The 25,350-nt window shown below is 44.3% G+C and overlaps 1 protein-coding gene across 1 annotated transcript; it reads right to left on the bottom strand.

Annotated features, from left to right (window-relative positions):
• Positions 1–1,589: 1,589 nt before the first annotated feature.
• On the bottom strand, positions 1,590–24,872 carry LOC309372436 (pancreatic alpha-amylase-like). The gene is given in 12 exon segments (XM_081916051.1): positions 1,590–1,910; positions 2,133–2,258; positions 2,398–2,519; positions 9,409–9,508; positions 11,448–11,570; positions 13,247–13,380; positions 15,049–15,279; positions 16,462–16,659; positions 18,400–18,546; positions 20,730–20,951; positions 24,780–24,839; positions 24,841–24,872. Coding segments are annotated over 12 exon segments (1,683 nt in total). The 5' UTR covers positions 24,871–24,872; the 3' UTR covers positions 1,590–1,720.
• Positions 24,873–25,350: the final 478 nt, after the last annotated feature.

The raw sequence follows: 25,350 nt of genomic DNA, 5'->3' as shown, positions 1-25,350 counted from the left end.
TCCAACTAAGGAAGAATGGCAAAAGAAAGTGTGTATGTCAAACTAGCCAAAATGACAGAAGCAATAAGAATTCACTCAAGCTTAAGGATTAAAAAAGAATGGGATTGTTTAAAAAACTATTTGTGTAAACAGGGTTCCCCAGTCAAAACTTGGATGTGCCTAGAGTAAATTTCACAAAATTACAAAATGTGTAGAGGAGTTATTATATATAAAGAGAAGGTTGATAGGATTTTGACACAGTACAAAAGAAAATGAAATAAAGAGAGAAGAAGCTGTTAAGAGGTAGAGGGAAGTCAAAAATTACTATTTAGAGTATGCATATATATATATAGAAGAATAAAGTATAAGATGTATGTTAATGTAAAGGAAAAGTTAATGTGTACCTGGAATTTTAAATCGCAATAAAAAAGAGAGAATTTGTTGTGCCACCAACTAGGCAAATCACAGGAGGTGCTGCAAATATGGTCAGAGCTATTGCCAATCCACACTCAAAGGCCGATTCCTTTAATATAATCAGCTTTACAGTTCCTTGAAATAAAACAGCGTCAAAAATTAAGGTGGTCTTGCAACACCTGCTTTTGAAAAGTCGATCAATGAAACCATGAGCAAAAGCAAGGTTGGCTGTTGATATGCACCAAAGGAAAACAAGCTTTCATATTTGCACAGGTGCAAAGATTTGGGTGGCAAAGCAAAAACAAAAGCTCCCTGCAGCATGTGAACCGTGAGAACTGCTTTCTAAGGTGCTTGAGGTCACCAGGAGTCGCCCAGAGCTAGATTTCTCTTCCTGAAATATTACCTGTAACTATTGCATAAATAAGCCCAAACAATATAATAAGAGTCAGTATGACCCTATCTCCAAACGTTAATCCCAATGGTTCATTATTCACGCTTAGTTGGGGAAGTTACTACTGTTTCCTACAGGGTGTAGATTGCCAACTTTGCCTTGGGCAAAGCAATGAAGATTTCAAATGATGAATGATTATCAAGACTCCTTAGTCATTCTGCTTGGACTCAGGGATCGATTCCCTTGTCTTTGTAGACACTCCTCCAGCAAACAGTTCTATGCAGGAATGGACTGCATAATTGCATGACACATGGGACCTGCAGCAAAGTGTTCCAGCACGAAGCAGTTCCAGTGGTTCTATTCCACTTCCACCCACCCCAAAGTCCATCACCGTTCAAGGACGACTGAGCTCATTTAGTGTTGGTTGACTTGCATTTTTTAAATAAAAGAAATCTGCAAATCTTTGGGTTTCATTTATGCATACAGAAATATCTAAATATAAAGAAAAAGAAGTCTTCTTAGTGCACACAAAATTCGCATGAGATCAAAAGAAAAAGAGCAAAGATCTGAAGAGCATAAAATTGGCAGGGGTAGCTTGTTTGGGGGACAAACAATGGCGGTGATGGAGAAAGGTGTCCTCTTCATTCTTCGTTTGTGAGTTTCCCAGAGGCATGTGGCTGGGTGATGCCAAGAACAAGATGGCACACTAAGATGGCACACTGCTCTCATTCAGCAGGACTTACCTTCTTTGAAGGACGAATGAGAAAGGAATTCTAAAATTCCTTCTAATCAGAAAAGAAAGAAATAAGCTGAGCCACAAGTGACTTTTATTCATCCGGAGATATTTTATGAGGTTTTGCATTTTACTTTAATTTAGCTTCATAAAGCTTAGAAGAACTAAGACTGAAAAACAAACAAAAAGAGATTCAGTGTGGATTACAGCTTGGCTTCGACATGAATAGCAATGAATGGATTTTCAGTTTGGCTGTTCAGTTGAAAATGAGCAGTGCCATTAGCAGCAACGTGGATTTGCGTTCCAGTGCAAAGGTTGCCTTCCTTTCGTCCCGAAATAACATCGCAATAAATGCCAGGGGGGAGACCGGTTGGTAACGTTACCGACAAGGCCCTGTACAAAAGAAAACAAAAATAATAATTGTATTTTTAATGCCATTTTGCATACTCGGTTTATATGCTTCTGGTCACATTGTCATTCTGGATCATTTGCTTCCCTGGGTGCACAAGCAGACATGCAAAAGACAAGCAGCAAAATTAATCTGCTATACAAATTTGGCAAACGACTTGCTACGCATAATTTCTGAACGCCTTCATCTCTACATAAAAACATTACCTGTCATCATTATTAAACACAACGAATCCTTTGCCATCACGTCCAAATGCCACCTGGTTGTTGTCGTCATCCCACCACCTCGTAATAGGTTGGCCGTACACTACATTTCGGAATATCACCATGTTCCTAGAAATGAGACACGTGTATCACGCCCTTATGCAAAAGGCACAAGTCACTGGAATCCTAAACATCTGGAGAAAAAGGCTTCCTCCATCTCAAGAAGGCTCCCGCAGGAACAGATGACACATCTGGCGGCTTCCATTACCTTATTTGATTCCAACGATGTTCGCAGACCCAGCCATTACCACAGGTGCCATTTGTGTTAATCGTAACAGGTTTAATTGATCCATCACTGTTGCTCGGTGGTCCAACCCAGTCATTTAGGTCCTAGTTATGGAAGATGATATTTAAAGTGATTAGACTATAACATGCTGAATAAAATTTGCTGGCCATGAGCCTCAACATGCTGGTTGATGTACCATAAACCAGACCAGGTCTGTCGTAAGTCATGGCAGCATGACAGACTAGTTTATTCCCCAAATGAGTAGTCATGGCCTCCATTTAGAACAGGGGTAGCTAACCTGTGTCCCTCCAACTCTCAGCCCCAACCAGCATGGGAAATAGTTAGGTATGATGGGATTTGTAGTCGGGCCATGTGACTTATGACAGACCTGGCCTGATTTAAGGTACAACAACAAGGCTTCAAAATTTACTTGATTATACTGGTGAACCTCATAGCAAGCAAAGGTTCTGAGACTGATGTGCTTGTCTGTCAGGGTTGGTTCAGATCCAGGCCAGCACTCAAGATGCAGAGACAGGCAGAAAAGCTTTCTCTTTATTCAAGAAAACAGCATACCAGGCAGCATTGCTTACAAATAGAAAATTGTTGCCAGAACTGAAGGTATTTGCCTTCTACTTCCCACTGTCTCCTCCCCAGCTGGATGTCTCCCCAGCAGCCTTAAACTATGTCAAGGACCTTGGAGACATGGGAGGAGGGCAGCTTACTACAGCTTATTCAGCCTTTGGCCCCTCCTCTGCTTCATGTCTTGAGTCTGCACTGCTTTCTGCACAGCGTGTTCTCCTTCATGGAGAGCACGTGTTGCGGTGGGGGCCTCCAGGACACTCCAAAGTTGGGGGCGGGCTAATTGTTCATTGGCCACTGATGCGATTGGGGCTTCCCTTGTTGTCGGGAAGAAGTTAATGTTGCCATTTGTTGATTGACAGCCAGAAATGCTAAAACTCCTTGCACAAGGCTAGGGCTTCCTCTTTTCGACAGTGCATCGGATTGCCCGTCCCTCCCTCCCTAGAATTACACTTTGACCTTGCTATGCCTGTCATGGGGTCATCTCCTCTTGGGGCAGGGGCCTGATAGGAATTTTGTCCATCTGGCTGATTGGCTGGGGCCATTTGGTTTTTGCCTACTGCGTAGCAAATCGTCACAACTTGTAAGGTTGCGGTTAGGCATTGGTTTATGGTTTGGTTGGTTGAGGGGAAGTGGTTGAGTGCCTGCCCTTGGTAGGTTGAGTGCCTGCCCCTCTAATGCTGCTGCTGCAAGGGATTCCGTTAAAGGAATTGGGGGCTAACTATTGCTTGTCCACTCTGTCAAGGGGGCTCGGGCCATAGCAATGAGCTCCTGGTTGCATTTGGGGTGAGGGCAGGTTCCCTGCTCCGCGTAACCCCCAAGTGTATTCCCCTATTCTGACTTTTGCATCGTGCAGAATGTCAATCTGTTCCCCATGGTGGGGGCAGATAGTCGCAACCAATGCCTAAGCAACCACTCACAAATTTGTATTTCAATAAAGTTGTGGCCAAAATTATGCCAAAAATCTTAAACAAAAATTCTGTGTGATGTGTGAGTTATTGATGTGGCCCTGGGGACCTCGACATGCAACTGGCTCTTCTCTCTCGCTCAAACCTGTTGCTTCTTCAGCCTCCCACCATTCTGTACCCCTCTTTCATCCTCTGACCTGTTCTCAGTGTCCCACCACCACTCTCCAGGCTCTGAGCCTTCCTTCTCTCAGGCTTCCCTTAAGGCTCCCCGGCTGTTGCCTCCCACCACTCCTCTTCATCCTGCCAGTCCCTGACATAGCCCATCCTTGCACACTAGGTTTGATGGCCTGATACTTGTGAGGCACAGCCTCAGGCTAAATTTATTGTGGAAGCCCGCCTAAGTCTATTTTGTGCGTATGGGAGGGAGTGTCGCGTATTCTACGCGAAGCTTTCAGCAGAGACGCTAAGAGTTCCAGGTTTGTCCAGTTCTGTCTTTTTTAATGTGAGCTATTTACACAGGCATATACAAAAGAAACAGTCCATACAGAGTACTTACAAACGAATACTCTCCTCCACCACAGCTCTACAGCACAACCACCATACAGGACAACCACCACACCAACCACTCCCACTGTTACACAGGCCTTCCTTTTAAAGCAGGTGATACTAATTACACTCCTGCTGAGTCACTCTGACCCAGCAGAGTATTGCATCATCCTGAAGCCTGCAGGCTTATCCAGTATCCTGCAAATCCCAACACTCCTCCTTAAGTCAAAGGCTTGAGACCTAATAATTCTCTTAAGTCTCGAAATTTAGGAGCATCCAAACATTTTGTATACAAATCTGCCACATTACATTTTGTGTTACAGTGCTGTACCTTTAACACATTTCTTTCCAAAGCATTTTTCACATTTCCGTATCTTATAGCTATATGTTTGCTCTTGCTTTTAAAGTTCTGTTGGTTAGCAAGCTGTTGTGCAGCCATGTTGTCACTTAGCACAGTGATTGGCATTTCAGAAGGTATTCCAAGCTCTTTTGTTAGGCAAGCAAACCATTCTATTTGTGATACACATTCACTTATGGCTGAGTACTCTGCTTCACAAGTACTTGTGGCAACAAATGTTTGTTTCTGGGATTTCCACTGAACCAGGGCATTTCCAATATATATGGCATAGCCAGTGGTAGACTTTCCATTTTCTCTGTCCCCCCAGCTGGCATCAGCGTATGCATACACTTGCTGATCATATCCTGTATCCAGCACCAGTTTGTAATCTTTTGTGCCTTTCAGATACCTTAGGATTCTTTTAAGTGCTAGCCAATCTCTCTGAGCCGGGTCTGCACTTCTTTGGCTTAACATGTGCACTGCCAATGTTATGTCAGGTCTTGTCCAACAACTTAAATATAACAGAGAACCCAACAGAGAATGAAACGCTGTTGCATTCTCACATTTTTGCCCTTCTGGTTCATTTTTGTACTGGGTAGTTATGGGAGTATCAACCTCATTTGCCCTCTCCATTCCATATGTCTTTAGTAATTTTTCGATTTTTTCCTTCTGACTCAGAGAGTAGATGCCCTTTTCATTTCTCTGAACTTCTACTCCTAAGTAATTCTGAATCTCGCCCAAATACTTCAGTTTGTATTTGTTACCTAGGCTGTTCATAAACCAAGACACTTGCTTTTGTGCAGTTGTTATCAGACAGATATCGTCAACATACAAAAGTAAATAACAAACACTTCCTTGCACCACTGCTGAATATAAACAGGAATCAGCCAGGCTTTGTTTGAATCCCATCTTTTTCAAAGTTGTGTCTATGCATTCATGCCATAGACGTGCACTTTGGTGCAACCCGTATAGTGCCCTTTGCAGCTTTAACACCATGCTGTCTTTTTCCAGCTCATAACCTGGTATTTGCTGTAAATACACCTCGGCGTCTATAGGAGCATTTAAATATGCTGAGGCAACATCAAAATGATTAACTTTTAACCCTCTCAGACTTGCCATTGCTAAAACTGATTTTACTGTTTCAGCCTTTGCTGTTGGGGCAAACACTTCATCATAATGTATCATTTTCCTTTGTGTAAAGCCCCTTGCCACCAACCTGGCTTTCCTCTGACAACTACCATCAGCCAGCTTTTTCACTTTAAAAACCCACTTACAGCTTATGGGCTTTTTACCTTCAGGCAATTCTGTAGGGACAAACACATTGTTGTTTAGCAGAGAGTTATACTCTGCCTGCATTGCCTTTAACCACGCCTCTTTCTCTAGAGTAGGTAACTCTTGCACTTCTTCAAAGTTTTCTGGCTCAGTTACACAAACCTGGTTTATGGTGGCTGGGAACTCATAACGGTCTGGAGGCTGACCTTTATTACTTCTTGCAGACCTCCTTGGTTCATTAATCTCATCCCTTGGGCTACCTTCAGGACTGCTTTTGGGGTGGATTGACTCTGTAGATCTACCTCCTCCTGTCCCTGTTGCACTTTCTTTTCTCCCCTGCTCCATACTAGCAGCTGGAGAAAAATGCTCAACCTTTACCTCCTCCCTTTCAGTTTCTCTGGGAGAGTTGCCAATTCTCAGCTTTGTTTCAACTGCCTTATCAGGTATGCTCGGCAGTAAAACTTTTTCTGGCAGCAGGTTTGCATGTATCTTGGGCCAATTTCTTTGCTCATTAAAGCTGGCTGATCGACTATAACTCAAAAGATTTTTATCATCTTCAAACCTGTAAGCTTTCGTACCACTTTCATACCCAAGAAATAGCAACTGCTGTGCCCTTTTCCCACCTTTTCTTCGGTTCTTTACAGGTATGTCAACCCATGCCTTTGTCCCAAAGATTCTCAAATGTTGCAAACTGGGACTTTTGTTATAGAGAATTTTATAGGGTATGTCATCTAGTACCCTTGACCACAAGCGATTCCCAATATAATTTGCGGTCTTAATACTCTCAGCCCAGTACTTAATTGGGAGATTTGCATCTGCTAGCAATGCTTTCATTTGTGTCTGCAAGACACCTCCCCTACGTTCTGCTACTCCGTTCTCCTGAGGCGTCGCCACATTGGTAAGCCTATGTTTGATCCCTTGGGAACGCAACCAGTTTCTTAGGGAGCTTGCCATAAACTCTCCTCCCCTGTCTGACTGAATAGAGCACACCTTTTCGCCAAGTTGCCGTTCTACCCTTCTTACCCAGAACTTCAAAGTTTGGGCAACGTCAGACTTTTGCTTCAATGGATAGACCCAGCCAAATCTAGAATAGTCATCCACTAGGATCAAGCAGTACTTGTTATGGGAGACACTTGGTGGAAAAGGACCAGTTACATCAGCATGAATCAACTCCAGTGGTTTTTTGGTTTCTCTCTGGCTTGCTCTTGCTACTGGGCAAGCCCTGCTTTTAACCTCCTTGCAGATATTACAGTCTAAGTAATTATCACAACTTTTTATGTTTTTCATCCCCCCACACAACTCCAATGTTTTGTTTAGCACCTTATAGCTAGCATGAGCCAGACGCCTGTGCAGGAGATGAATACACATATCATGGGTTGGGACATTTTGCACATTAGCAACCTTAGACTCACACTGCAGTACATACATATTAGCTCTAAGGTTAGCATTTGCCAACACTGCCCCATTTTGCTTTATCTGGCACTGGTCTCCCACAAAGTTTACTTCAAAGCCTGCTTTTGCCAAGTCAGGAATGCTTAGGAGATTGTTTTGCAAACTAGGCACACACAACACATTCCTGAATGTGTGTCCCAGTTGTGGGAACACAACCTCCCTCTCACAAACCACATTAGCTTTCTGGCCCGTAGCAAGACTTACATGTTTTTTGTTTGAAGCCCTAGCATCAGTTAGCAGTCCTTTTCTTTTACAAAAGGTTTGAGAAGCTCCACTGTCCAGAACCCACAGCTCTTCATTTTCTTGACCATCTGCAGACACCCAAGCGGTAGACTCTCTCTGCTGCCTCTTGTGCTTCTGCTGTTTTTGTTGTTTTCTCGGGCAGTCCCGCAGCAGATGTCCACTGGACTTGCAGCAAAAACACCTTTTTACTCTGTTGACCACCGGCTGGTCTGCAGTAGCTCCTCCTGGCTGTTTCTCCGGCTCCCGACACCTCTGCTCTTCCCGGCTGTTGTTCCCTCTGGGATGCTCCAACAGCTGGGCTGAGGTCATCTTTCGCTCTGCACGCCTGTCCTCCTCTGCATACAACCGTCCGGTAACGTATTCCAGAGTCAGCTTATCAGTCTCTACAGACTCGAGGGAGTTGACCAGCATATCATAGCTGTCATCAAGGGAACTCAGGACTATAAAGACTTTGTCCTCTTCCCCCACAGGCCTCCCTCTTAAGGCTAGCTCCTGGAAACAGCCTGTTAGGAATTTTAGGTGGTTTACCAGGGAGTCCCCCGGTTTCTTCCGACACCGGTACAGTCTCCTGGTCAGTGTTATCAGTGAGCCAGCTGTCTCTCGCACATGGACAGCCTTGAGCGCATTCCACGCCTCACTTGCTGTCACCTTATCAGCTACGTAGACTAGCTGGCTGTCGTCCACTCCAAGGATGATCGTAGCCAAAGCTTTCTCATCCTTTTCAAGCTGGGCCTCTGCTAGTGCCAGCTTTTCGTCGTCGTCCTCATCTTCCTCAGGGGGCTGCGGTGGAGTTTCCACCACCTTCCACAGTCCCTCACGCTTGAGGAAGTGTTGCATGCGGACCGACCAGATGCTGTAGTTAGTGGCCGTCAGCTTCTCCAGCAACACGCCAGTTCTGGACTGCTCCATCCCTGCAGCTCACCTCCAGCACCCACGGCTAGATACCTGCCACCTGTACTCTTGCGCAGCGGAAGCGTGCTGGGCCCATAACCCTGTCGCGTATTCTACGCGAAGCTTTCAGCAGAGACGCTAAGAGTTCCAGGTTTGTCCAGTTCTGTCTTTTTTAATGTGAGCTATTTACACAGGCATATACAAAAGAAACAGTCCATACAGAGTACTTACAAACGAATACTCTCCTCCACCACAGCTCTACAGCACAACCACCATACAGGACAACCACCACACCAACCACTCCCACTGTTACACAGGCCTTCCTTTTAAAGCAGGTGATACTAATTACACTCCTGCTGAGTCACTCTGACCCAGCAGAGTATTGCATCATCCTGAAGCCTGCAGGCTTATCCAGTATCCTGCAAATCCCAACAGGGAGGAGGGCTTTGCAGTCAGTGATCTCAGTCAAAAACATGAGTCCTCCTTAAATCTCACCAAAACTAATCAAGACAAAAGACTGCTGTCCTATGACGGTTACCTGAAATTAAGTCCCACTGAATCCAGTAAATCCTACTTCTGGGTGTAGACATGCACAGGATAACACTGCTAAGTTGGAAACAGTCAACTTAAAGCATAGATTTCAACGGCTGCTCTGGCTTTGGGGCAAAAAACCCCCTGTTTTCTAAGTGTCAATACTATCCCTTAAGACAGAACGCCTTTGATATGGAATTAACAAACAGCTGTTGTGAACCGGAATAAAGTTACCTTTCCATGCTGGATAACTCTTGGCCACCTGTAACTTGACATTATTCGTGTAAATCCGTAGGGGTGAGCAAGCATAAACCCAACTGCCATCTTATAGAGTCTGAAAAATGGATAAGAGGCACCTAGTTGCCAAAAGTGTACCAAAGTACAGAAAATAAGCAGGCCCAAGAATTTCATATTCTCTTCCAAAGCAACTCCCCATTCCCAATAGTACAGTTCTCAGGTGTCTTATATTCATGCTGTGTATACTGCCAAGGAAACCTGAATTTTGCACCATGCTAATAATTCATTATAGGTAGTTTTTGTACAAGTGCAGAAGCAGCCAACATGCTGCCCTCTAGACATTGATGGAGACCAACTCCCATCAGCTGCAGTCAGCATGGCCAATAGCCAAGGATGTTAGATGCTAGCACCATCCAGAGGACATTCTGAGTCCTGGCACTTTCTCCAAATATGTACATTTTTAAAACACTGAGTCAGACCAGCAAAAATCTCTTCAATAGGAAGATCATTCAAGCAGAGATTAGATACAGCACAGTAATGTTCCAATTTATAGACAAATAATTACTTTGGATAAATGTAATGATATTTGGAATGACTTTATATAGAATATATGAGGTTACTGATAAAGAAATTAGTATTTGGATAACAAGACTATACACATTTTTATATATTAATGTATGGGAAGACATTTTTATATATTAATATATGTCCAATAATCCACATTAGCCTAGGCTTCATCAGTAGAACAGGTTCATATGTAATTATTATTATTATTATTATTATTATTATTATTATTATTATTATTATTTATATCCCGCCCTCCTCAGCCGAAGCCAGGCTCAGGGTGGCTAACAACAATCAAATAATCCAATATTTTAAAAACATTTCATTATAAAAATTAATTAAAATCAAATTGATGGCAACCGTTAAGCAAAATTCTGTGCAGGTTGCCAGAGGAGGGAGTCAGGCTGCGCCCTAACCAAAGGCCTGGTGGAACAACTTTGTCTTGCAGGCCCTGCGGAAAGATGTCAAGTCCCACAGGGCCCTAGTTTCTTGTGACAAAGCGTTCCACCAGATTGGAGCCGCAGCCGAGAAAGCCCTGGCTCTAGTTGAGGCCAGCCTAACCTCTCTGTGGCCTGGGACCTTGAGGATGTTATTATTTGCAGACCGTAGGTTTCTCTGTGGGGCATACCAGGAGAGGCGGTCCCGTAGGTACGAGGGTCCTAGGCCGTATAGGGCTTTAAAGGTTAAAACCAGCACCTTAAACCTGATCCTGTACTCCACCGGGAGCCAGTGCAGCTGGTATAGTACCGGATGAATGTGATCTCGCAGCGAAGACCCCATAAGGAGTCTTGCCATGGCATTTTGCACCCGCTGGAGTTTCTGGGTCAATCTCAAGGGCAGCCCCACGTAATGTTATAGGATAGTGGATCTTATAGAATAGTAGTGGCAAAACAAGGCTGATATACCAGAAATCCTTGTCTTAGACTCTGTGAAAGGATTCTGTGGAACTGTAACAACCCTTCATGTGGATTATTGGACTTTACGAATAGACAGGTGGAATCGATACTTATACATGTATGGACATTATGCATGAACTGACTAAAGAATGAACTGATCCACTGGGTCTTCTGCTTTTTTCATTGAACTTTATGAGACTTCCGTTGAAATCCACAATTTGATACAATGAATAGTATACCTTATTTATTCAAAAGTGCAGCCGGTTACGTCTTGTGTGTTTATTGAGAATGTTTCACGTAACCATAGGTTTGTTGTTATTGTTTTACCACTGGGTACCCAGCAGACCAATAGGATTCCTTCTCTTTTGAACTGCTTTTGATGTGGGAGTGAGGGTTGCTTTATAAACCAGTTACAACTCTGTACATCCATCCCTCCTATTATTGATGAGCTTTTGAACACATATTTCTTGCCTTCAGTGGCACAGGTGGGGAAACGGTCCATTTCAACATGCCTGGATATTCAGACCTCAGGAAATAAACCTTGTTGCTCAATAACCCCCAAAGGACGTGCCTTACCTTGGGTTCCAGAAAGTAAGAATGGAGGCTCCACCAGCACCATGGCCCCTCTGGTTGTCATGGTTATCTACAAAGGCAATGGCTTTGTCAGAAGGCATCAAACTCCAGTTTTCTCCCCAGCGCCTAAATTGTGAAGAAATAATCAAAACTTTATTTACAATTCACTTCGGTGCAAACTATTATTTATTTACCAGGTATATTTTTTTAGCCCACTGCTCATTACACGATCTCTGAGGGGGTGACAGCCAAACTGAAACAAAAACCATTCCAGACAGCTTAAGAGCAGGTAAAAGCGCAGCTTTAGAAGTTTGGTGAAGATGATGATAATGATGATAATGATTAATTTGATTTATATACTGCCTTTTATCAAGAAATAAAACACATTTTACAGAGCATAATAATAATAACATAATAAAAAGTATGATGATAGATAGCATAATAAAAAATGATCATAATAATGGTCTGATAATCCCCACCTTTTACAGGCCATAGATTATTTAACGGTCAAAGGCCTTGGAAAAGAGAAATGGTTTGCTTGGCACCTAAAGACTTCTCTGGGGAGAGCATTCCACAGTCGAGGAACCATCACAGAAAAAGCCCATTCTTATGTTCAGGGACAGTTTTTAGAAATAATTTTATTATTTCTTGTTGGTGTCCTTGTTTCTCAATTTGATCCTTTTACATGGTTTTGTACGTTTTACTGTTTTCTATACGAAAGCATGTCAAAGTGCAAGTAGATAAATAGGTACCACTCTGGCGGGAAGGTAAACGGCGTTTCCGTGCGCTGCTCTGGTTTGCCAGAAGTGGCTTAGTCATGCTGGCCACATGACCCAGAAGCTGTACGCCAGCTCCCTCGGCCAATAAAGCGAGATGAGTCGGTCACAACTGGTCAGGAGTCCCTTTACCTTTTTTATATGTGAAAAATGGTCAGGGGTCCCTTTACCTTTTTTATACGTTGCAATTTGCTGTTATTTTACTGATTACGGTGGTACCTCGGGTTACAGATGCTTCAGGTTACATACGCTTCAGGTTACAGACTCTGCTAACCCAGAAATAGTACCTCAGATTAAGAACTTTGCTTCAGGATGAGAACCGAAATCGTGCTCCGGCGGCGCGGCAGCAGCGGGAGGCCCCATTAGCTAAAGTGGTGCTTCAGGTTAAGAATAGTTTCAGGTTAAGAACGGACCTCCAGAATGAATTAAGTTCTTAACCCGAGGTACCACTGTATAGATTAGTAATTCTTTACTGTAAGAAATGTAAACTGTTAAATTATTATTTGCCGATGTTTAATTTTACTGTTTACTATTAGATTCTAATGGATTGTTGAATATTGCTTTATTTGAAATAAATTGTTTGTTTTAAAGTTATTGTAACCTTTTTTATAGGATCTGATTGCTACTATTAATGTTTGATGTTTTATTATTATTATTGAGTGTGTTTGAAGCCACCCAGAGGGGCTGGGGAAACCCAGCCAGATGGACAGGCTATAAATATATTATCATCATCGTCATCATCACCCTCTGGACCTCTCAGGGAGCGGGAACATTGAGAAGGGCCTCAGGTGACAAGCACAGGGTGTGGGTTGGTTCATATGGAGAGAAGTGGTTCTTAAGTTATTGAGGTCCTGAGCTGCTGAAGAATTTATAGGTCAACACCAGCACTTTGAATTGGACCTGGAAACTAACTGGCAGCCAGTAAAGCCAGGTCAGGATTGGGGTTATAAAAGCACCCAGAATCTGTCATAAAACAGGTAATAGTGCATGGGCCCCTGGGCATGGATTGAGTCTAAAGCAAATTACTTTAAATTTGCCATCTTTTCTCCGTTCCATTTGCGGAGGACTGTCCCGAGTTCTGCGCCATATTTAAACTCAGTCACCCGGCCGTTTCTGAAGTATTCAGAGCTGTGGACCGCTTCACCGCCCAAGTCAATTACCTGGAAAAAGCCGGGGGAAGACACAGAGAAAAAGGATACATGATATTGATTTCAATTTGCTGCAGAAACCAACATCACTGAGAGAAGGTAGGCTACTGTAGGAATAGTCGGCGAGCTGAACTAAGACGTAAATATATTGTGGTACGTACTGTGTTACATCTAGTGGTATCAATTTCGACTTATCTCCAATATGACCAGAGAAATGGTTTCGGCTATTATGGCCGTTACCTTATGGAGCTGGTTTCCTCTGGGCTCTAGCATCTTACACTTTTGAAACGAGGCACTAGCGTGAATAATGGAAATATATCAGGATGTGAAGCAGCTGACCTGAAGCACTTTCAAGCCCCCCCAATCGCAATGCACTAAAATTAACGGTTCTTACAAAGGGCTCCACATGGAACAGCAAACTCCTTCCCAACCCAATATTTCCACTAGCAGCAGTTGTGCCCAAGTGTTCTTCCATTCTTTTAAGCAATGTCTAAGGGTTGACTTGGGATGCGGGTGGCACTGTGGGTTAAAACACAGAGTCTAGGACTTGCCGACCAGAAGGTCAGCGGTTCAAATCCCCAAAACGGGGTGAGCTCCCATTTTTCGGTCTCTGCTGCTACCAACCTAGGAGTTCGAAAGCACGTCAAAGTGCAAGTAGATAAATAGGTACTGCTCCGGCGGGAAGGTAAACTGTGTTTCTGTGTGCTGCTCTGGTTCGCCAGAAGTGGCTTAGTCGTGCTGGCCACATGACCCAGAAGCTGTACGCCAGCTCCCTTGGCCAATAAAGCGAGATGAGCGCCGCAACCCCAAAGTGGGTCACAACCTGACCTAATGGTCAGGGGTCCCTTTACCTTTACCTTTAAGGGTTGACTTGGAGAAAATAATTGCCTTGTTGGGTAAGACCAAAGCTCCATGAGGTCTAGCATTCTGTTCCAAATAGCAGATGCCCATGTATCTGGCATTCAGAGCATACAAGTTAGACTTCCAGCAAAATGTTGCATTGTGGAGTGCTTCCTGTCCACCTGCCAGAACCTGGTTGGATGAGGAGGAGAGCTCGGAGCCGCCAGCCCAAGAGCCCCCCAGGGAGAGAACGTGCGGTGTCAGGGACTGTGCTGAGGAGGGCTGCACTGAGGAGGAATGGTGGGAGCCACCCCTCCCCCTGCTCCTGCATCTTCCCAGGAGCAGGAGGACAGTATATATTTGGAACAGTGGTTTGCAGAGGGGCCTAGTTCAGAAGGCAGAAGTTGGGAAATACTGGATGGGGAACAGCTAGGAGAAGCAACAATGGAAGGGAGAGGGTTAACAGATTCACAGTCTCTGGACAGCTTTCCTCTGCTCAGCCCAAGGTCAAGAAGAGCTCAGAAAGTGGCAGAACAGAAAACACAGAGGGTACAAGCTCAGATTACAAGGTGTAGGAGTGACGTAGATTAATAGGAATGGAAGGGGGTGTAATCCTTAATTGGGAACACCACCATTTCGAGCAAATGTGTTCTTTGTTCTCGTGCTGTGATTATTAAAGTTTCGAACAGGTAAGGCTTTCCTTTCTTCGATCTTCTTATCTACTGCCACAGGGGGAGGAAGCCAATTCCCCGAAGCCTGACACATAAGTAAGTAGGGCATGCAGAACAGTTTGAACACTGGAAAGTGCTAGACAAAATGCTTAAAATTCCTGTTACTTACCTCCTGATACACAAAAGGCCGTGAACCTTTGGCAAACCACCGTGTGTTGAGGTCATGTGCTTTGCTTAAAATAGCAGCAATGTCCTCAGGCCACATGTGCTTGGAAGCATCGATTCGGAACCCTGCTACACCAATATCAATCAGGTGGTTGAGGTAGTCGGCCATTTTTGAACGCACGTCATCCCTCCTTTGCGTGAGGTCGACGAGACCAGACAGGCGACAGTTCCGAACCTGTGCGTGTGGGGAAAACCACCATTGGTTCAGCGGCCAAAGCATAAACACGCAATCCCCAAAGTACTTGTGACAGCTGCCCAACACCCACCCTGAACAAAAGCTCTTAGGATCTACTGACCCCACCAATTTATTCATCTCCACCCCCCATCATCCAGCCCATCCAGCACTGAGGGCCTTCTGGTGGTTCCCTTACTGTGAGAAGTGAGGTTACAGGGAACCAGGCAGAGGGACTTCTCGGTAGTGGCACCTGCCCTGTGGAATGCCCTCCCAGCAGATGTCAAGGCAATAAACAACTATTTTACTTTTAAAAGACAACTAAAGGTGGCCCTGTTTAGGGAAGTTTTTTTTTATTATTATTAAGTTTTGCATAAATATATTTCACAGACATACAACAGACAAAAGTAAATGAAATAAACATAAAAAGAAAAGAAAAAAAGAAAAGAAAAAGAACATAAAATACGTACAACATGAACAACACAACTTACATTAATTTTACAACAACATTGATCGACTTTCCTTTATCTCGATTTTGGATAATGTTATCTTAATTATCTTTCTGCTGTATCTATTCCAAAATAAAATTTATAACATAGTAAGCGTTATCTCATGCCTACTGTGAATTTTTTTTTTTAGATACATCTATATTTCTGATTAACATTTTGATTTTCCCTTTGTCTCTATTTCCATATATATTCTAAATTTATCCCATTCATTACTAAATTTTGTACGTTTTTGATTTCTTATTTTCTGAGTCAATTTTGCCAATTCTAAATAATCCATTAATTTAAATTGCTACTCCTTTAATGTTGGGGTTTTTGCTGTTTAGGGAAGTTTTTAATGTCTGACACTGTATTGTTTTTAATATTCGGTTGGAATATTAAATGGGAAGGGTATAAATATATAAATTATTATTATTATTAGCCACTTAAAGAAAACAAAATACATTTCGAACACAATTTCAAACCTAAGACCCAATAAGATCCCGAGAAGGAAATAAATGGTATTGGTAGGAGCTTATCTATATGGTAAGAGGGGAAGCTGGAGTTTTCCTGGTGTCACTGGGTTCCAACTCCCATGATGCCTTAACCAATGGCCACATTGCTGAGGCTGATGGGAGATGAAGCCCAACAGCATCTTAAGAGAGCCAGCGATATCAGGTATCAATAGTGTAAAGCTTACCTGAACAGGATCACTGTAATTCTCAATATCCCCACTGGGTGTTTTGCATATCTCGTCATTGAAATCAAAGCTAGAGTATGGGACGGCTGGGAAATCTCGGGTCCCTGCATTGAAATAACTGCCACAAGTCCCCCGGTTCCCAGAGCCAGCCCCGGAGCCACACATATGGTTGATTACAACGTCCACATAGATATACACCTGCAGAAGATACAAGCAGCAGAGTTGCATGGTGGTTAGCAAGCCACTTATTTTCAGTAATCTGTTTTAGCTTCTTCTAGCACAGTGTTTCCCAACCGGTGTTCCGCGGCACACCAGTGTGCCGTGGAACTTTGCCTCGTGTTCCGTGGCGGCGGGCGAGTCGGGCAGTGAGAGGCGGGGCGGCGGCGGCGAGCACACGCGGTGCGGCGAGCGAGCGAGCTCCCACATCCCATTGCCGCTCGCTACTGGGCCTGCGCATCCGCTCGCTACTGGGCCTGCCCTTCCCCACGTGAGCGGGGATTCTCTTCCGCCCCCACGTCAGCGGGGAATCCCATCTCAGCCCCCGCGAGAGCAGGGGAATCCCATCCGGCCACGCCTCCTGGCCAGGCAATCGGCTGGCTGGAGGGGGTGTGGCTTGCCCTTTTTAGGGCCGGAGCGGAGGGGGCTCGCCCTCTCCGGCGAGCCCCATCGCCGCTCGCTACATCCGATCGCCGCTCGCTACTGGGCCTGTGCATGCTCGGTGAGCACACGCGGGGCGGCGAGCGAGCGAGCTCCCACAGCCGACGGCACCAAGCAGGGGCCCTTGGCCGTGCCGGTGCCCACCGTGCCCGCCTCCACCCAGGAGGGCGGCAAGCAGCCACCGCCACCACCACCCCCGCTGCCCGGCAACCGCGCCGCCGCCCCCGGCTCCCCGCGGCGGGTGATCGTGCAGCAGCCACCGTGCAGGCTTCGACGGGCGAGCTGCTCCGCTGCCTGGGGGATTCCCTTCCACAGGCATCAAGCAGCCTGCCTCCCTGCTTTTTCCAATTAAGGGAACCTCCACTCTCCTGCCCCTCCGTGTTTCTCACCCCAAAGCCTTGTGGGCAGCAGGAAGTGGGGCCGTCCTGCGCCGGGTGGCTGCTGACACGTCCCTTGGGCAGGAGAGGCATCCGGCTGGATGAAGGCAGCGACGCCGGGGGAACGAAAAAGCACGGCAGGTCTGAGTTGGTGCCTGGAAGGACACAGACTGCTTCATGTCGCTGCATTCCACAGCTCCGAGGCTGGCAGGTGAGTGCGTGCACTCCTCTCTCTCATTTTATTTAATGTGCATTTTTGAAGCATGTGGAAATATCCTGCGTCATCAACCACTTTGGGGAAAGTGTGCGTGTGTGTGTTTGGGGCTAGATTTCATGCATGCCTTTTTTTTTTTAAGTTCTCTTCCTGCTTCATCCACATTCACCCCCCAAAAGGCCATTTTCTGTGTGCTGAATAAATTCTGCAACTCAAACGGCACGAGGTGCCAATGCATCGGGGCTGTGGAATTTATTCTGCTTGCAGAATTCTGCAACTCAACCGCATTTTGATGTTTAAATGTTGTATTTTAATCTTGTTTTTAAGTTATATTTCAATCAACTTGTTTTATTATTTTTTTTTATTTCAATCAACTTGTTTTTTATTTTTTAAACATTTGCTAATGGTGGTGTGCCTCGAGATTTTTTTCATGAAACAGGTGTGCCTTTGCCCAAAAAAGGTTGGGAAACACTGTTCTAGCATCTCTCTATATTTGTTCAGGTTTCTAGTCCTTAGCATTCAGGATGTAGCCTTCCCAATCTACCAGCTTGGAAAGGCTTCCCATCACTTCGTCTCAGAATTTTGCAGTCTTACCATTTTAATCAATTGTTGGTTTATTATGCTCTTCAACGTTCTTTGGGTTGAAAAGCAGGATTGTCCAAAAATAAACAGCCACTCAAAGCCACTTACTCCGACATTGTTGCACCTGGCCACCATGTCTCTAAATTCATTTTCATTTCCAGAACGCGAACATAACTTGTAACTGATTGGTTGATATCTTTCCCACCACGGCCTCCAGGGACTTGTAACGACAAGGTTTTCATTTGGAGGAGAAACCTATATAATTCAAAAATGTAGTGAGCGAGTAGGAGATAAAAACGTAATTGAACTCTTCCTATCAGTCTGATGTTTGAAGGTAGATAGGTCCCTTTTAAATCATAGTTTAAACTAAAGAATGTGACGGATGTGACAATAAATACAGCAGTGCAAACATTAGCAATTATGTTAAGGATGGTTAGTTTGGGTAGGGGTGTGTGTGTGTGTGTGTGTGTGTGTGTGTGTATGGGGTTTGTAATACCCCCTCCAAGATAATTTCGGTGGGATCACAGATCCTGCATCCCTTACTCATACACTCTTATTACCTTCAAGTATTCTTAACTGATGCATAACAATAGCTATCTCCATATGGAGATGCTATTCTCCATATGGGTTCATTTCAAACGCCAATACCTTGGCTATGTAGCATTTTATGTAATCCAGAAGTGGCCCACGGGAAAGCTCACTGGAATAACGTTACCATCTTTTCTTCACATCTGAAGCTGGGAGGCCAGGCCTCGACTTCCACTATCTGGGCACCATGGACCACAATGTCCCCTCTCTAGTCTCTGATTGCTACATTTCAGATAGATGGGGAGCATGAAAAATGGCTTCCCAAGCGAAAGGAAAAAAAATGTATCAAATGATATGAGAAGAAAGTGGGATTTTGCAAAATAATAAGCATCCCACAATCCAACTGCGCATACTCAGATATTAGTATTGGATGCAGGGATTCGTGAGGTATGTTCCGGTTTGGCCTTAGGACAGGCATAGGCAAACTCGGCCCTCCAGATGTTTTGGGACTACAACTCCCATCATCCCTGACCACTGGTCCTGTTAGCTAAGGATAATGGGAGCTGTAGTCCCAAAATATCTGGAGGGCCGAGTTTGCCTATGCCTGTCTTGAGGTATATTCTGGTTTGGCGTAACCTTTACTTTCAAAAGCTCATTTCTTCCTCTTGTGATTGCAAAGGCAGTTTTAAAGGCATGCAGCTGGTGCTTGCAATATCTTAGAAGTCGTGATAGGAGAGGATTTGCTGAGTGGGATTTCCAGTTCTTAGGGTGCAGAGTTTCAGTAGCCTGCCTAGCTCTTTTATCATTTATTTCGCAGAACCAGAATAAATGATTAAAAGGATTATATATATATATATAAAAGTTATTCATTCATTCCATTTTGCAGCAGCAGCTCTCCAAGAAGTTTGCAGTGGTAGAAGGTTCTCCAACCTCCACAGCAATTTTATCCTCAGAACAACCCTGTGAAGTAGGCCAGGGATCTCACTGGTCAGCCCCGGTGAACTTGATGCCTGATTCCCACATGGTAGCTGTTAAATACGTGTCAAGTGTCTTGATTTGTATAACATATCCTTGTCCAGCCTTTAGTGAGACAATTTTTGTTACTATCTCAGTACAGAGCATTCACAACCCTGTTACTAAAGTTCATTGACTAGGACTTCTTTTTCTAAACTCTATTAATATTTAACCTAGTGCAGATCCTCAATAAATGGTATTCTGGTAAACTGAGGGCAAGTTCACACAATCACCTGCTGGGAATTGTTGCTTTATAGTGGACAGAGCCAGCAAATACACTCCTCCCCATTAGGCATATTTAGGTATCGTGTAAGTCAGTCACCCCATGACTTGGTCTACAGGCGGAGAAGACCGATTTGTGTGATTCTTCTCCTCTTTAAGGGGGGAGAAAAATATTACATTAAATGCAACAGTGGAGGTAGAAGATAGCCTTCCTAGGCATGAATTTGTCAAACTGCACACTACATGTTATGTGAAGAAAGACGTTCTTTTGTCTGACCTGAACATGGCCCCAGATTCTAGTATTTCTAACATTCATTGGATGGCCGCAAGTTCTATTATTACGAGAGAAGAGAAAACCTTCTCCCTATTCGCTTTCTCAAGATCAGGCATCATTTTATCCAACTCTGTCACATCCTCCTTTGTTCTAAGCGAAGAAGCTCCAGCACAGTAGCCATATGAGACGCCATTTTCCTCAACCTTTTCCAGCTCCACAATATCCTTTGTGAGGTGAGGCCCAGACAAACATGGGTTTATCAGTGGACCATCCATTTCATACATGCATGGTGAGAAGACTATGAGTGTCTTAACTGGGTGCTATGAACTGGATGGTAGAAACTCATCCAGAATCTACCAGATAATTATTTTGCCTTCAGCAATCAAGAGAGAGAACTAACCTGGACACCTGCAAATCCATTTGGGGCTAAGTAACGTTCACATTCAAGAGCAATGTCAATCCAGCGCCACTCAAAGAGGTGGACAATAGATGCCCTTACGGGCTTCGGATTGGTCTTGTATTGGGTCCAGCAAAGTCCAAAGGCCACCAGGAGAAGAAGAAACAGGTTCTTCATGTTGTCCTTGACACTCGGCGACATCCTTCTCAACAGCCTTCTGCACTTCTGGAGGGAGAGTAAAGCACAGTTTAACAATTTCACCCCAACACTCCACCTTGTCTGTAGCATGTAGTTTTAAAGCACAGACGACTGTGGGGAATCTGTGGCACAGGCTGCTACCAATAATATAAATGTCAGTGGGGTGAAAGAGACAGTGCTTGTTGTTTTAATGTGGTCACCGTGTTGGACAAGTTCAGAAATCTATAGTGAGTCTCTGCATTCAGTCCCAATCACAGACCTTCCAAGTGTCCCTATTTTCCAGGGACAGTTCTGGATTTACAGAAGCCGGTATTTGATCCTGGAATGTGCTGCTACTGTCACTATTTTCATCAGAGAAATGTCGGAGGGTATGGAGTTATGTGACCCTTGAGCTAAGGAGATAAATAACTATGCAACCTTTAGAAGACATCTGAAGGCAGCTCTGTATTGGGAAGTTTTTTAACGTTTAATATTTTATTATGTTTCTATATATGCTGGGACAACCCACTCAGATGGGTGGGGTATAAATAATAAAAGTAATATTATTATGGAATAGGATGTCACTGTTTTCAGTGGAGAAATGCTGAAGGGTATGCAATCACACACAGAGACTGTGATAAACACAGATTTCATCAGGATTAGGGTCATGTGTGTGGCCATACCAAATCGAAGCATGGAGAGTGTGCATTCACCTCAGCATTCATGAACTTACGAGTCTATAATAAGGGAAATTGTGTCAACCACAGAAGGGCAAAAACCCATGTGCAATACCCACCCTTGCTCATGTTTCTTCAGAATAATAATTTTAGAAATCCTGAATTTTGTCTCAGGCCGGGGCATGAGATGAGAGTTTCACCTGGCTTAAATTTGCTGTTCCAAAGATCCTCATTTTAAATTCTGTATTTTAGCTCTCAGTTTTGAATATGTTATTATCTCACACTGAGCCCCGAGAGAGAGAATGGTTTTGCATGTTGCTGCAGGCACTGCTTTTTCGGCACAGGAATGTGACTCGTTTAAAAACATTAAATCATAATAAATATAAATCCACTGCAGCATCGTATCAAACTGGAAAGGGCACAACGTTGCTATATTGAGGTGGTGTGCATTCAATCCTCCCCGATTCCTGATCCAATGATCTGACCTATGTTTTAAGCATTCACTTTTGCCAAAGTTCCCTAGGTGATATTGAATAGCACAGCTTCATTTCCCCTAACTGAGCTTGCTTAATCAAAGAAAAGAACTTGTCAAACGAATTCCAGTTAAAGCTTAGCCCAACCCCAGCTGCCAGACCCAACGAGAGCTCTTTGCAAAGCTCTCAGCACGTTAGCAACACTTCAAACTGGATTTAACATTTTAAATTTTAAACCAATTTTTAAAACAACAACAACAACAAAAAAACCCGAGCTGTTAGAAAGCCCAGATGTAACACCGTGCAAGTTGGCGTTAGAATACCTTAGTTACTCTGGCAACAAAACAAATTGGAGAATTGACAGATGTGACTGCTGAAGGCTGAGATTACAAACTACGATGATGAGGAACATCTTTTCTTTCCACTTTTGGTGTTCGTTTAGGATCCCGGACCTATTTAGCAGAAATGTTTATTCAAAGATCATTCTGCCTTTTTCTTGGATTTTTCCATCGAAAGTCAAACTGTAGAGCCCTGACATGGGTGGGGGCCTAAATCTTCCCCTCCTTGATTTTCAAAGCCTGCTGGTTTATACAACAGCAGCGACAAAGTGGCACCATGACCACCTCACTGCAGGTACTGACTATCTATGCCAGCTAACCATAAGCAAGGAAGGGACCAAATTATGAGTTCGGCTTGCATTAGTGACCAGTGGCGTAGCGTGGGTTGTCAGCACCCGGGGCAAGGCAAGTAATTTGTGCCCCCTAACCCGTGGATTTGCGCCCCCTAACCCTAACCCCCAGATGTTGCGCCCGGTGCGGCCGGCCCCCCCTGCACCCCCCACGCTACGCCACTGTTAGTGACTCTGAGCTCTAAGCACTACACACACCAGCTCTATCTGTGGCACAGTTCTGTAGCAGACCAGCCTTTCACTCAGGTATTTTCTTTGGGGGGTGGGTGGGAGAACACCTAAGCCTATAAAAACAGACTCATTGCCTTGTATGATCAGGCAAAGGTCCAGGTTCTGTTTGTAACAGAAGTCCCCACTATGCCTCATACTAAGCAAGCCCTTTGGCTAATTCCCACATATATAATGGTACAGTGGTACCTTGGGTTACAGACGCTTCAGGTTACACACACTTCACGTTACAGACTCCGCTAACCCAGAAATAGTACCTCGGCTTAAGAACTTTGCTTCAGGATGAGAACAGAAATCGTGCTCCAGCGGCGCGGCAGCTTCAGGAGGCCCCATTAGCTAAAGTGGTGCTTCAGGTTAAGAACAGTTTCAGGTTAAGAACGGACCTCCGGAACTAATTAAGTTCTTAACCCAAGGTACCACTGCATAAGCAAAGCCATCTCCCTAAACAGGGTCAGTCTGGAATTTGAATCTATAGTATGTTTGGTGTTCTATCATGTTTTTATATGTGCTGGAAGCTGCCCAGAGTGGCTGGGGCAACCCAACCAGTTGCGTGAGATATAAATAAAATTGTTGTTGTTGTTGTTGTCATGCCCTCTAGTGGTCCCCAGTTAGCTACCGTATTTTTCGCTCTATAAGATGCACCAGACCACAAGACGCACCTAGTTTTTGGAGGAGGAAAACAAGAAAAAAAATATTCTGAATCCCAGAAGCCAGAACAGCAAGAGGAATCGCTGCGCAGTGAAAGCAGCAATCTCTTTTGCTGTTTTGGCTTCTCTGATAGCTGCGCAGCCTGCATTCGCTCCATAAGACGCACACACATTTCCCCTTACTTTTAAAGAGGGGGGGGGAGTGAGTCTTATAGAGCAAAAAATACGGTAAGTATTGCAGACCCCTTGTTTTTCAAAAGCCAAGCTATGGGTCCCCTACTTTAGAAAGAAAGAAAGAAAAAGTTACATCTCCATGGTAGCTTTTGTTATATGAATGGTGCCACAGACCCACTGGGCAGGTTACCACCAACTGGGAAGGCGACAAGTCCAGCTGAAGGTCTACAGTCTCACCAACCTCTGCTATGCACCAAAAAGACTGAAAAGGTCTTTTGTTATGTTCATCACTCTGCTCTGTACCAACAGATCAGGCTGTAACCTTTCCCTTCCCTTTGTCTTGCAATAATATACATGCTTAAAACAGCCTTAAAAACACAATTCTCTTAATGTAAGCAGTGGGAAGAAGTCGGCCCCATTTCACACTCTATTCCATGTGCCTGGGTAGCTCAGTTGGTTACAGCGTGGTGTTGATAATGCCAAGGTTGCAGGTTCGATGCCCGTACAGGAGTTTCATAGTTCTGCATTGCAGGGGGGCTGACTAGATCAGGGGTCAGCAAACTTTTTCAGCAGGTCCCTCAGACCTTGTGGGGGGCTGGATTATACTTTGGGGGGGAAATGAACGAATGCCTATGCCCCACAAATAACCCAGAGATGCATTTTAAATAAAAGCACACATTCTGCTCATGTAAAAACACCAGGCAGGCCCCATAAATAACCCAGAGATGCATTTTAAATAAAAGGACACATTCTACTCATGTGAAAACACGCTGATTCCCAGACTGTCCGCGGGCCGGATTTAGAAGGCCATTGTGCCGGATCCGGCCCCCGGGCCTTAGTTTGCCTACCCATGGACTAGATGATTCTCAGCGTCACTTCCAACTCTACGATTCTATTGCTCTATGTTGCTCAATAAATTTTTAAAATGATCCCACCCTATCGGCATATCACCTCTGTAGATTGGAAAGCATACAAATCGGTTGAAATACCTCGGGGAAAAGTGTGTGCGGTCTTTTCACCAAATGCAGCCAAGTCACTCTTCGCAACGCAGGCCGAGGTCGCTTGCACTCCAGCATTCATAGTAAGCTGCCAGGAAGCGGATTTTGCAACAGTGACTTTTAGGCAGCAAGGGCATGAAGATTCATCCCCACACACACACACCCCGCAACTCTGAAACGCAGGGGGTTGGACTAGATGCCTCGCGTGGTCCCTTCCAACTTTACAATTCTATTATTCTATGTTCTAGGCTATGGAAATATTATTCCCACTCACATAAACTGCAAGGAAACTGAGGCGCTCCTCCATTCATCCTCATCCTCAGATGGATTATTATTATTATTATTATTATTATTATTATTATTATTATTATTTTATTTATAGGAAGAGAGAAGGTGGCCAATTTCTGACTGGGCAAGTGGTTGGAAGAAGGGACCTCACCAAAGTTAAGGCCTTCTGGGACATTATTTACAATGAATTAAAAAAGATACTAAAATATAATTTCAGTAAAAAACCAGAGGCATTCTTACTGGGGCTAATTAGTGAAGAAATTCATAAAAAAAG

This window comes from Podarcis melisellensis, assembly GCF_964234715.1.
Source record: "Podarcis melisellensis genome assembly, chromosome: 6".
Classification (NCBI taxonomy): domain Eukaryota; kingdom Metazoa; phylum Chordata; class Lepidosauria; order Squamata; family Lacertidae; genus Podarcis; species Podarcis melisellensis.
Note: the sequence above shows the minus strand (reverse complement) of the source record. Positions and strands in the feature narration are given on the sequence as shown.